This window comes from Nelumbo lutea, chromosome 3 (genome assembly GCF_056320005.1).
Source record: "Nelumbo lutea isolate HS-2025 chromosome 3, American lotus-T2T, whole genome shotgun sequence".
NCBI classification, from domain to species: domain Eukaryota; kingdom Viridiplantae; phylum Streptophyta; class Magnoliopsida; order Proteales; family Nelumbonaceae; genus Nelumbo; species Nelumbo lutea.
Window position 1 is genome coordinate 88089438 of NC_142686.1, and position 13595 is coordinate 88103032.

General features: G+C 40.4%; 1 protein-coding gene across 6 annotated transcripts in view; it reads left to right on the forward strand.

Moving 5' to 3' along the window:
• Positions 1–12172, forward strand: part of LOC148866225 (fanconi anemia group D2 protein) — a 74224-nt gene extending 62052 nt beyond the window's left edge. Inside the window, exons 18-33 of one of the 6 annotated variants that reach the window (XM_088980368.1) lie at positions 7360–7419; positions 7518–7722; positions 7799–7932; positions 8086–8266; positions 8393–8619; positions 8755–8850; positions 8951–9043; positions 9136–9168; positions 9255–9389; positions 9525–9585; positions 9666–9721; positions 9806–9862; positions 9952–10072; positions 10426–10633; positions 10802–10852; positions 10993–12172. In XM_088980368.1, the coding sequence (XP_088836494.1) occupies positions 7360–7419; positions 7518–7722; positions 7799–7932; positions 8086–8266; positions 8393–8619; positions 8755–8850; positions 8951–9043; positions 9136–9168; positions 9255–9389; positions 9525–9585; positions 9666–9721; positions 9806–9862; positions 9952–10072; positions 10426–10580 (1614 nt within the window). In that variant the 3' untranslated portion in view covers positions 10581–10633; positions 10802–10852; positions 10993–12172. The remainder of the gene's footprint in view (positions 1–7359; positions 7420–7517; positions 7723–7798; positions 7933–8085; positions 8267–8392; positions 8620–8754; positions 8851–8950; positions 9044–9135; positions 9169–9254; positions 9390–9524; positions 9586–9665; positions 9722–9805; positions 9863–9951; positions 10073–10425; positions 10634–10801; positions 10853–10992) is intronic. The other 5 variants (XM_088980372.1, XM_088980370.1, XM_088980369.1 and 2 more) reach the window with 5 other exon arrangements.
• Positions 12173–13595: the final 1423 nt, after the last annotated feature.

A 13595-nucleotide genomic window follows, 5' to 3' on the forward strand; every position in this document is an offset into this window, starting at 1 on the left:
ACTAATGATCAAGTTCTTCCCACAGTCCTTCCGGAGTTGCAAAATATGTTGCAACTGTCATAACCCCTTGCCTTAAAGCAACAATGTCTTGATTCAATTTGTAAATTCTAGCATTGTTTTTCTTCTGTCCATAGGTTTTTGACACTTTTTCCCAAATCTTAGCTGCTGTGGGAAAGTGTTGAACAGTCCTGGCAACTCGTGGAGTCATAGAAGCTAGCAGCCAGGACATAACTGTGGCATTCTCCTTGTGCCACACTGCATACTCCACACTGCCAACTTCGGGTTCCTTCTTCTTCCCATCTAAATAACCTGTGAGTTCACGGGAAGTAATAAAAAGCATTGCAGAAATGGACCACTCTCTGAAATTGTATTCATCCAGCAACACACTTGTAATCTGCAAGCTGTGCCGATTCGGGTTCTCCAGATTTGAAGACCTCCCATCAGGTCTGTTATCCCTAGAAGAGACCTCTCCAGATATTAAAGACATATTGGTTGCAGACTTTGTGTAGATAACACTGTTTCAGACTGGCCGAAGTGGTTATAGTTCTGAAATGGACCAGTTACAGCAGCAAGAAGAATTCTGTGAGCTAGTAACCGACCTGAAACTGAGAGCTCTCCACCACTGCACTATGCAGACTTCTCTTGGGCTTCGACTTCTGCTACTGTAGAGAGTGCTCACCCCTACGACCAATACTAGGACTGCTGAAATCAGTCCTCAACCTAGGTCTGTCCTATACAGACCTCTCTTAGTAGCCAAATGGCTACTAACTACTAGAAGCAGTCTAGTAGGACATCAACTTCTGGGTCTTACTTCCCTTGTGCCCTACAACTAAGGGAAACCCTAGGTTTGAGCCTTGTTCTGTTCTACGGCAACCCTAGGGTTTCTCCACAACAACCAAGATAAAAAAAAGAGAGAAAGAAAGCAAGAGAGAAGAGTTGGCATCGGCTGTAACCAGAAGATCGCTCAATGCTCGGATACCATGTTTGCTGAAAGGTTGTAGCTGAAGTAGTAGAAGAGAGGTGAAGGCAAACAAGTGCTGAGAATGTCGAACTGAGTAACCCAGTCAACGGTACTATTATTTATAGTAGATTACAATACAGTGTTACATGAAATGTCTGGAATGCCCCCGATTAGTGATGGGACACCCAGACTGCTTAAAACACTAAACAGACTTAGGCCCAATAACAAAGGCCCAGTACCTAACAGCTTAAAACCCAATACTAATTAACATGTACACTTATCAGCCGAACCAACAATACATAAAAACACTCAACTTAACAATGGTGAACCTCTGAAAGATGTAAAACTGTTTCAAAGATTAGTGGAAAGGATGCTTTATTTGTTTATGACACGTTTGGACATTACTTATTCAGTTGGGGTCCTAAGCCAATTCATGCATTCCCCTAAGAGACCACACATGGAGGCTATAGAGAGTTTTCTTAGATATTTGAAGAAGTATCCAAGAACTAGTTTGTTCTTCAGTAAACATAATCATCTGAAAGTGGAAATCTATACAATTGCTAATTGTGCAGGTGCTATGGATGATAGAAAATCCACAAGTGGGTATTGCATGTTTGTGGGAGAAAATTTAGTGACATGGAGAAGTAAAAAAAAAGCATAGTTGCAAGGTCAAGTGCTGAAGCGGAGTATAGGGCTTTGGCATATGGGGTGGCTGAAGTACTTTGGCTGAAAAATCTTCTAGGGGAGCTTGGGGTTACTATTCACAACCCTAGGTCCCTCTATTGTGACAATAAGGCATCCATAAGCATTGCTAGCAATCCTGTCCTACACAATAGGACAAAGCACATTGAAGTGGACAAGCACTTCATAAGAGAAAAATTGGAAAAGGGTGAAATCTTTATGCCTTATATCAACTCCAAGGAGCAACTGGCTGATGTTCTCACAAAAGGACTTCAATACTTGCGGCACAATGAGCTATGTGACAAATTGGGCATGATTATAGTTTTCAAGGCGCCAAGGTGAGGCTAGGCGACAGGGGGGCCACCTAGTTTTTATGTTAAAATCATAGATCCTAGGGTAGTTCCCTAGGAACCATAACCATATTTCCTTAATAATTATTCATAATTTTCATAAGAAAAGTATAAAGTTCATATTAAAGTATAGAAAATCAGAATTCGCCCTATCCTAACTGCTAATCCATCTCAGAATTCGCCCCTTTAATTAACTAAATTAATAGCTCAGTTCGAAATGGGCTTTAGGCCCATTAAGCTTATGTGCTCACTTAACCTTCCTAACTGCTGCCCAGTTGGGCTTCCTTGTATGGCGTGGGACCCAAGCATTGATCTACACATCAGCCACATGGGTTCGGCCCAGCCTTTGTTATAAGGCCTGGTCGAATACACTGTTAAAGACAGTGCACCCCCTGAAACCCATCAAATGGGCTCTATGGGCCCAACACTTACCCTAAGTGGTCCCTGGGCCAAGCCACCTTGTAACACCCAGGGACTGTGGGCAGATGCAAGATTAGCCCATCAGGTATTATCCTCAATGGTCTTACACTTAACCTCTCAGCCCATAATGATCATACACTGCCCGACAAGAGAGGACCTCTCCCACGGCTGCAAGGAACAGTGTTGCACTCTCCACTTATATGGATCCTGGGAATTAAAACCCTTTTGCAAACATTTTAGAAACCATAATATATATAATTTTATATCTTATATAAAATATATTTTGCAAAACAAATTTCAACGGTTGAAATCGGCTGCCGGCAGTTTTGGTTTCCAACAGTGAGAGTGCATCCCCGATCATTACCTTTGTCCGACAAAGGGGTTGATCCTGTCACTATGATCACCCACTCAGATGAATTCTCGGATTGTCTCAACATACCCAGGTTTTGACCCCCGCTAAGGATCTCACTGATTGGTACATCAAAGACAGTCCGATCCGACACCTAGTGTAGTATCATAATCGAGTCTAGGGGTCGGGTGTAACTTTCCAGATTTGCCCATCAATCTCCAAGGTCCAGGGCAATACTGGAAATCTGGTCCAGTTCAAAGATTCAATTAATCCCACACTGTATGTGCCTAGGGTCTCACCCCAGTAGCTGAGACAAGCCACCCCAACCGACTTGGTGGCACCACAGTGTCAGCCTTGTCAGGATAGGTCTCCCCAGACCGACCCACTGGCTGTGAACATTCAAAACTAACACGAGTCTCAATAAGTGTCCAGTTTAAGGGTAATACACAGAAACATACCAAGGGAACATGAATCAAATATGTACTTTTAATCATTTACAATAAACTCATAAAGTACATCAATTTTGATTGAAGCTAAGGGCATACAAAACTGTCTAACAGATTTGGTCGAGGGTTTTTCTTGAGTCGGTTCAATCTTTCTTTGTGTAATTGGGATAAACTTATTGCGGCTAGGATTGAGGTGGGTGGCAAAGCTTTCACCTCCGGTTGGATATCTTTTTTCAGACCTTCGATGAAGCAGTTGGTCAGGGCCTTCTTCGGCCAGCCATGCACCCTCATGGAAAGCCATTCAAATTCTACTTGGTTTTCTCAAATGATGCCTATTTGTTTTACTTTGGATAGAGCTTCATCAAAACCCTCGAAGCTCGAAGGCCCAAATCTAATTTGTAGGGCCTCAACTAGGTTAAGCCAAGAGAGTTTGGGGTGGGAGCTACGGTACCATTGATACTAGAGGCTTGCTTAGCCATCCAGATGAATGGGAGCAATCTGAACTCTCTGCCTGCCAAAATCTCATGAAAATTGAAGTATCTTTCAGCACGATTGATCCAAGGGGAGGGGTCATCACCTGAAAATATTGGAAATTCCAGCTTGGTAGTTTGGATGTTGAAGCCTTGAAGTTTCCTGTTCGGCGGGCTGCTCTGTTGCTAAATCCTTCCTGGTTGGTGTCATTTTAAGGTTGAGATATTCTCTCAAATTGGGATGCCACCATGGAGTGGGTGTCCTTAATCTCCTTCAGTTCATTGGAGATCCTGTGGATGTCCACTTCTATTCGATCAACCCTATCATCTTGTGGGGATGAGTGAGTGGTGGGCATGGTGGGTCATTGGGGCTCTGATACCAAATGATGGAACCCAACAAACTGATTTTCTTCAAGGGAGCTCTTCCTCTAGAAGAAAAAGAGAGAACAGGGTAAGAAAGGGGGAGGAAGAAGAGGGGGGAGAATGAGTTAGTTACTATTTTGGATACCCTGCTCCCACTACACCCTGACCCTTTAATAGAATTGATGCACTACTCTTATCATCATTACATTCACGTTATGCATGGGGCGAGTCCTGGCGTGGCTTGCATGTATAGACTGAAGGGATGAGAGATCCATCCTATGGACGCCCAAAACTTGTGGAATAAGGTGGGCGAATTTAAAAAAAAAATTTCTCTCCCTTTCAACTGGGAATCGCATTCCCTATTTAGAAAATCATATTTTCAAGGATCAATCTTGAACCATAAACTGAACTAAATCTGAACAAAAGCAGTAGGAGAGGATTATACCTGATGCGGAGAAGTAATATCTCCCAATGGAGGTGTTCACACCCAAGGAAGGATCCAAAGACTGCTCCCACTGAAGATGGTGCAGTGCAGGATGGAGCAGAATCAGGGGTGTTCTTCTCCAAGAACCTTGCCCTTCGCAAGAAATAGCAGGATGGCACGTGAGCACAACTTCCTATCAATCCCTTCACAAGGAACTGATATCAAGATCAAATCTTGACTTCTCCCACTGATTTGGAGATCGAATTGGCAAGGTAGGCGGCAAGAAGAAGGAGGTGGCAAGAAAGAATTTTGTAGGGTTGCTTAATTCTTCATTCTTTTGTAACCCTAAAGGATCAGCTCCTAATCCCATTAGGAGTTGCTGATCCAAATCATAATTGGATCAGACATCCCTTTAGGTGATAAGGATAAACCCTTATCTTATCTGTAGATTGGATTAGTCTTCTCCTAATTACATTAGGAGGTTTCCAGATCTGAATCACATTCAGATCTGGACTCTCTGAGTGTAAAGGGTTAAGACCCTATCCTATCTGCTAATCCATTCCCAGAATTTGCCCCCATATTTAACTACTTAAATTACCCCAATTCGAAATGGGCTTTAGGCCCAATAAAGTTATGTGCTCACTTAGCCTTCCTAACTGCTGCTCAGTTGGGCTTCCTTGTGTGGCGTGGAACCCAAGCATTGATATACACATCAACCACATGGGTTCAACCCCAGCCTCTGTTACAAGGCCTTGCCGAATACACTGTTATGGACAGTGCACCCCTTGAAACCCATCACATGGGCTCTATGGGCCCAACACTTACCCTAAGTGGTCCCTGGGCCAAGCCACCTTGTAACACCCAGGGACTGTGGGCAGATGCAAGATTAGCCCATCAGGTATTACCCTCTATGGTCTTACACTCAACCTCTCAGCCCATAATGATCTAACATTGCCCGACAAGAGAGGACCTCTCCCTCGGTTGCAAGAAATAGTGATGCACCCTCTACTTATATGGATCCTGGGAATTAAAACCTTTTGCAAACATTTTAGAAAACATAATGTATATATACTTTTATATCTCATATAAAATATATTTTGCAAGACATCTCAATGATTGAAATCGGCTGCCGGCAGTCTTGGTTTCCATCAGAGAGAGTGCATCCCCGATCATTACCTTTGTCCGACAAAGGGGCTGATCCTGTCACTATGATCACCTACTCAGATGAAAAATCAGACTGTCCCAACATACCCAGGTTTTGACCCCCACTTAGGATCTCACTGGTTGGTACATCAAAGACAACCCAATCCGACACCTAGTGCAGTATCATAATCGAGTCTAGGGGTCGGGTGTAACTTTCCAGTTTTGCCCATTAATCTCCAAGGTCCAGGGCAATATTGGAAATCTGGTCCGGTTCAAAATTTCAATTGATCCTACACTGTATGTGCCTTTGGGTCTCACCCTGGCGGCTGAGACAGGCCACCCCAACCGACTTGGTGGCACATCAGTGTCAACCTTGTCAGGATAGGTCTCCCCAGACCGACCCACTGGCTGTGAACATTCTAAACTAACACGAGTCTCATTAAGTGTCCAGTTTAAGGGTATTACACAGAAACATACCAAGGGAACATAAATCAAATATGTACTTTTATTCATTTACAATAAATTCATAATGTACATCATTCTGGTTGAAGCTAAGGGCATACAAATCTGTCCAACATCCCAAGGGAGGAATGTAAGGTTTTGGGCTCACATCTATGCTTGCTCCCTAGGCCTGGTTACCTGTGTGGGCCTGCTGGCTTGAGGCTGGAGTGCCTTCTTGGGCTCTAACAATGTCACATTGAGATGTCTCTTGGTCTCCAATCCTCATTATAGCCTGACCTGATTTCTACTCTTATTGTCATTAAATTTATATTGCACATATTTTGTTACTCCTTATTTTAAAATCTCTTGGTTCTAAGGTATTTGTCTATTGATCTAATTTTACGTGTAATCCTTCTTTGGTTTAATTGATTAACATCATATCATCAGCAAACAACGTATACCATAGGACCCCTCCTGAAAAAGTAGGCCTTCTTTTTAATAAGAAAAATAATAGTTTTTTCTTGCATTTACAAAACTTGAGAAAAATAACAAGAAGGTCCAAAAAGCAACTTTCAATTACACGAATGGAGAGAACAGAAAAATTTAATAGAAACAGCAATGCACCTGAAGAGTTTAACCAATTCATAGCATACGCATCGGTTGCACACCATAAATCTGAAAAACCAATTAATTTCTTCTGCTGCAGCATTCCATTGCCCAAAACACTACCAAAAAGAGCTTCTTGACAAATCATTGAGTATGGGATGCACAAAAAGCAGCTATGCTCCTTTTTTAAACCATTAATCAGAGGGCATAAACCACCATGTATAGAACTTCATAGTCACCAGACTCTGATTTGAACTCTTGAATAGAGAATATGAATCTAGGTAGAGAAACAGAGGGGGAAAAAAGCAGCAGATAAACTCTTAGAAGAGATTTGTGATCACTACCTTAAAGATGTTTCATAGAAGAGATCACTGGCTTCAAACAGATCTCATACAACATCATATGGGTTAACTCTTACTTGGATGTATTCTTCAAGCAGAAATAATATATAGAGAAGAATAAATGGGAGAAAAGAAAGTTACTCCACCCACCAATTGGATGCTATATATGTAACGTTCAACTACAAGAGGGACATAAACAAATAAAACATACTGAAAAGACATGGTTGCCCCTAACCTCATGCCACCTAACACAACCATTAGCCATTTTCAAAATAAAAAAACACAGTATAATGTAAGTGTTTATGAGCATCTTAGTGTTGCTTATATGATATACTGATGAATCTGACCATGATTGCTGATGCAGTGTAATGTTTCTTTCGTGATGCAGAACCAAGATTCTTGTTGTGCAGATCCTGCAGCCGAGGTAATCTTTTGTTCTTATAAAGATTGTGATAGATGAATTCATGTCTACAAATGGATTTTTTCAGTTTGTCACAGACTGATGGTTAGCTTCTATACCAGTTACCCCTTCATCTCTACCTTTTACGTGATCTTAATAAGAAGCTAGATCATTTGATTCCTCCAAGCAAACAATTTCCAGTTGGATGCTCGAGGGCTCCTTCTGGTTTCAGCAGGATGACAGTGAATGAGTTTGTGCAGAAGATAAAGCCACTATTTCCAAGTCTCAAAAAACATTTTGATGCTGCACTTTGTATAATGAAGGAAGGTAAAGTTGCATCTTATCTAGTTGGATAAACCTGGATCATTTCTATGTTTTAGTTATCTTATAAGAAGTGGTGTAGGAACTGAAACTTGTCAAGAACATTGGAGCATTCAGTCTGCTTCTGCGGGGAACCCAGAAATATGTGAATTGGTGGTCTCAAAATCTTCAGTTGCTGGTTCAATATTCAGAGAAATTTTTCACTGCTTCAGCAAAGTACCTTCTCTCTCTCTCTCTCTGCTCATTAGCAACGGAAAAGTTAAAGCTTTGCCTCTAAGAACCCTAGATAACATACATTTTCATCCTGAGTTTTCTCTTTTAGGTTCGCCCAGTAGGCATGCCTTTGATGCGTTTTGTTTCTTATTGCAGATGCTAAAACTTCCTAATATTCAGATGGACTCACTAGTCCTCTCAGATTTGCTTGAAGCCTTCCAGCCAAACAAACTACCAGATAGCCTTTTATCAAAAGTCCAACCAATTTCCTCACCTGGGAACATCGACTATTTATATTGTGGAGCTTATTCCTTCCTGGAAGGTGTCTTAGACATTGGTAATCTAACATATCTTTTATATTCCGGTTTAATATAACTTCATTTTTATATTTTGTGTTTTATTTTATAACTTGATAGTTTCTGAAGCTTTGCATGGCATTTATAATCATGTCCATCCCATGCAGAGCATTCCATTTCATTTTCGCTGGCATCAGAAGTTCTAGTTACTCTAGAATCAGTTGTGATGTCCGTTTGCTCATCCCTTGATAAGTTTTCTGAAGGGAAAAATATACGTATGGGACTTCTCCATGAAGTCCATTCTATTCTGCGCAAGAGACTTGGCTGTTCTGCTAAGAAGTTGTTAATGCAAGACTTGGACTACGAAACTCTTGAAAATGGCTCAAAGAACAAAGTGAGCTTATTTCATTATGTTTATATCTTCTATTCTTAAGTGAATTTTATCCTTTTTGTCTAGATAAAATTTCTGCAATTCTATGATATGGATTACTATTTGACCACAGTTATTTTATTTTGCTGACCTTTCCAGGGAGAGATAATACAGAAGATATTGCACATCTACTTGGAAAATGGCGAATCCACTTCTGATCTACTGGATGAGCTTTCCTGCTCTATCTTGCCTCAGGTGGTTCTTTTTTTCTTCAAGGCCTTTTCATGATTCATAATTCAACATTGCAACCAATTGCTACTTTGGTACATAGTTTATATCTCGTTCTCTCCTTTAGGTGCCTTCCTGCAGAACTAAAAACATGGAAGATGCTACTCATGGTTTCCGAACACTATGCCCTTCAACATTTGTTGTATGGTATCGGGTTCTGGTAATGCTAGTCATGTCTCTATCTCTCATTGTTATGCTAGTTGAGTTTATTTCTTCTAAAAGGAGATTTTTACAAAGGTGGTTGTATTGCAGCATGAGGAAAACATTGCTATTCTAAACAATCTGGTTTGCTCCAATTCTTTCTTTACATCTTTCAAAATTGACCACTTTATTAAACTTATGGAGCTTTAATCTTTCTTCCTTTCCTGTAGGTTAAGGAAGTTGTTCTGTTACGAAAACCCAGAGCCAATGTTGAACTTGAAACTGTAAAAGAAGTGCTGATTAAATTACGACAATGTGTGAATGTGGTTGTATCATTAGTCAACATGTGCAAGACTCGTGACAAGGTAATTAAGCAAACAAAATAAAAAAATTCTCTTGGTCATCTTTTAATTTTTTTTGTATGGATTTATTATTTTTAACTGCTTAAAATTAACATAAAAGATAAAAGTGGATTAATGCTGACATTGAAAATGATATAGGTAACTGTGCATGCCATGGCAGTCAAGCATGGTGGGAAGTTTGTTGATTCTTTTCTAAAAGGTAATCATGCTTATTGTTTTATGTGGGGGTAATCAATCTAAGATGAATTATTCAGTACACTGAATTGGATTATTCCACAGTTTTTGACTTCCTGGAGATCCACTTTCATGTGCACAGTGACATTATAATCCAATTGGTAAGACTAAAAATAAACATATATTCTAGTTATTCTCCTCAAAGGGTAATTTCTTACCTATCTATGGCTTATAATTTGATTCAGGTCAAAGAGCTTCAAAAGGCAACAAGGACAATACAAACACTTTGTTCTGAGGCCAAGGTTAGTCTTGCATATTTTAACATAAATTTTAACATCTACTCAGCACTAGTCTATTTTATATTTATCTCCTAACTACTATTTTTTTGGAGGGCTTGAAACAAACAATGATCACCACCAAAATTCCTACTACAAAAAGGTCAATGGAGCGCTATTTGTTCCGAGTGAAGGCTCTCCTCCATAATACATCAAATGGATGCAGTTTCTGGATGGGTATGTCCCACATAATAGACTTGCCGTGTTTCTTTAGACATTGGGCATTCTGTTAGAACCTTTTATTTTCTCTTCTTTTCTTTTCCCCCTTCTATGTTTGTGGATGTATGCACTCCTGGACCACTACTAAGTACTTGCATCTTTGCTGCATATACTGGATATGTCTGCTCCTGTTGTATCTTGGCTCATTAAATATTCTGCATAATATGGTTACGCAGACTGGCATGTTATCTCAAGCCTCATTGTCCTGTAGTTCATGCTTAGGTGTATCTCATTTTCCACTTGATGTTTGACATTTTAAGGAACCACTTGAATGGCATAACTGGTTTCTCCTCTGTCTCGTATTGTAACAGGCAATCTAAAACACAAGGACTTGTCAGGTCAAGTGGTGAGTTCCCAAGTTTATGCAGTTGGGGATGATGATGATGATATTGATGAAGCACAAGATCAAATGGATGTTGATGTGGACAATCAAGATGCCAGAGCTGAGGATGGAGAAGCTGAATGAAATGCTGGATTAGTTCCCATTTTTGAAGTTACAATAGTTGAACCCAAGCTCAAGTAAGTTGATATTCTATAATGAATTACTTGAATCATGATTTGGTTGTTTGATGGCAATGCCATAGTAACATGGTGCCATGTATGATGACATCGCAATTGAAATATTGCTTCCTGAATGGTATTGTTGTGTAAATTCTCCCAGCTTACGTTGTTTTCCCTTTTTGTTAGGCAAACTGGGGTGGAGGGAAGGGTGAAGGGTGAAGGTGGGTTTTGATCTAGGTCAGTGCCTCAGTGGGAACTGCATCTACTTATTGAAAGAATTTAAAGATAGTATTTTCTTTTACTAAATGAAAACTTATAATGTGACCCACTGAAGAGTTTTACTTGTTTATAATTGTTTAAGCTTTAAACGTTTGCAGGAGCCAAGAGAGAAGTTGCTGAACTGAAAATAAATGATTGCTCTAAGAATTCATTTAGTAGGATAAAGCAACGACATCCGATCTACATGTCAGATATCAGAAGGAAATACAGCAGACCCATTTCTTTGGCAAGAAAAGATGACCACAGCAATACAAATTCAGGGAACGTGGAATCAAACGAGAATACCAAATATACTGCAACAATCTTGACAGTGATGGACGTCACAGCAACAGCATCGTCTACATTTGCAACTGGATCTGGACTAGCTTTGGGTTTGATAGCATAAATGGAGCCATTGAAGTTGTCTTCATCCGGGTCGTAGTCAGGGTTGAGGGAGCGGGCGGTCGATGGCTTTCATCCCTTATCGAGCAGAGTTTTCAGGCGATCTCAATTGTTTATCCAGAGCCCAGTACAGGTATAGCAATCACCAGTCACTGCACTAGTGGGGGGCGTCCATTACCCTGTTTTCCTGTATCTGGGAATATAAGAGAAGTTAGAATGGATTTCGCGATTGAACTTCCAAGAGAAGAGATCTTACTCGAGTGGAAATGTTTTTTTGAATGCCCCTTTAATCCCCTACTCCATGATAACTGTCTTTCGAGTTCGCTACCTGTTTTCTCTTCACACCTCTTGAAACTTGAAAGCACATCTGCCACGACCATGGTGGTGTACTTAATATTATGGGCTCTATGTAATGGGGGCTTGGCATAGCTTGAAGTATATGCTAGGCTTAATATGTATAATATATTAATATTCCATGGTAAATTGGGCCTGCTAGGCCTATAAATTTTGGTCATGGGGCCAGTTGGGCTTGTATGTGGGCCCGCCCAGGCCTTCCAAGGCATCTTAGCAATGATCACCCCCAAGCTTTAGGTCATGGGATACTATTTGCTAAATTGGAAGGTATTGGATGAAAACTAATGCTTAACCCAATATTCTCTGGTTGTGTCTAACACATGTCAAACTTGGACCAACCTGAACGATCGAACAGAACCATGAGAATCGAGAACTAGTAGCCAAAAGAAAATTTGGAACCATTTTCAATTTTCTTATTCTCCATTTTTTACATCTTGATTTAAAGGAGTGAATGTTAGACAGTCTTGTATGCTCTTAGTTTCAATCGGATTTGATGTATTTTTGTTATTTAGTGCAAATAAATTAAAGTGCATGTTTGATTCATGTTGTTTGGTATAATTCGATGTAAGACCCTAAAACTGGACATTTATAGAAACTTGTGTTACTTTTAAATGTTCACAGCCATTGGATAAGTTAGGGAGATTTATCTTGCCAATGTTGATACTGGTGTGCCACCAAGTGTTGGGATGGCTTGTTTCGGCCATCAGGGTAAGACCCAAGGCACATGCAGTATGGAATTGCTTGAACCATTGAACTGGACTAGATTTCCAGTATTGCTCTAGACCTTGGAGACAGATAGGCAAAACTGGAAAGTTACGCTTGACCCCTAGACTCGATTATGACACATCATTTGGTGTCGGATCGGGCTGTCTTTGATGTGTTAATCAGTGAGATCCTTAGTGGGGGTCAAAACCTGGACATGTTGGGGCAGTCTGAGAATTCATCTGAGTGAGTGATCATAGTGATACGATCAGCCCCTTTGTCGGACAATGGTAATGATCGGTAATGCATTCTCTCTAATGGAAACTAAACTGTCGGTAGTTGATTTCAATCGTTGGAATTTTGTTTTGCAAAATAATATATATATATATATATATATATATGTATATCTACGGTTTCAAAAGATTTGCAAAAGTTTTAATTCCCGGGATCAATGTGAGTAGAGAGTGCGGCACTGTTCCTTGCAGCCGAGAGAGAGGTCTTCTCTTGTCGGGCAGTGCTTGATCATTAAGGGTTGAGAGGTTAAGTGTAAAAACATTTAGGATAATACCTGATGGGCTAATCTTGCACTTGCCCACAGTCTTTGGGTTTTTATAAGATGGCGTGGCCTAGGGACCACTTAATGTAAGTGTTGGGCCTATAGGGTCCATGTGATGGGCTCAAGGGGGTCATTGAGTCTTTCAGTAAATTCGGCTGGCCTTGGAATAAAGATTGGGTCGAACCCCTGTGGCTGGTGTGTAGATCAATGCTTGGGTCCCACGCCATACAAAGAAGCCCATCTGGGCAGCAGGTTGGAAACTAGTTAAACACTGAACATTTAATGGTTCAAAAGCTCATTTCAAACTGGGTTGATATGATCACCAGTTCATAAGGCAAATCTGAGATTAGCGTTAGTAAAAGTATTGGGTCTTTGACCTTATCCACTCTAAGAGACCAAATTCAAATTAAATTTGAATCTGGTAACCTCTTGATAAGATCAGAAGTTAACTAATTTAATCTGTAGATAGGATTAAGATTAACCTATATCCAAATACTGATTTGGATTGGGATAACTCCCAAAATATTGGGAGGTATCTTAATCAAGAAGAAAGAGGAGAAAATCCTAGAAGAAATATCAGATTTTGAACTAAGGGGGTTGGAGTAAGCAAGAAACACATCCTGCAATCTGAGATTTGATCTCTCACAGACTCAAGAGAGAAGAGACAATTCTGCCATATTCGTCCTTGGACTTCTCCTTCAGCCGTCG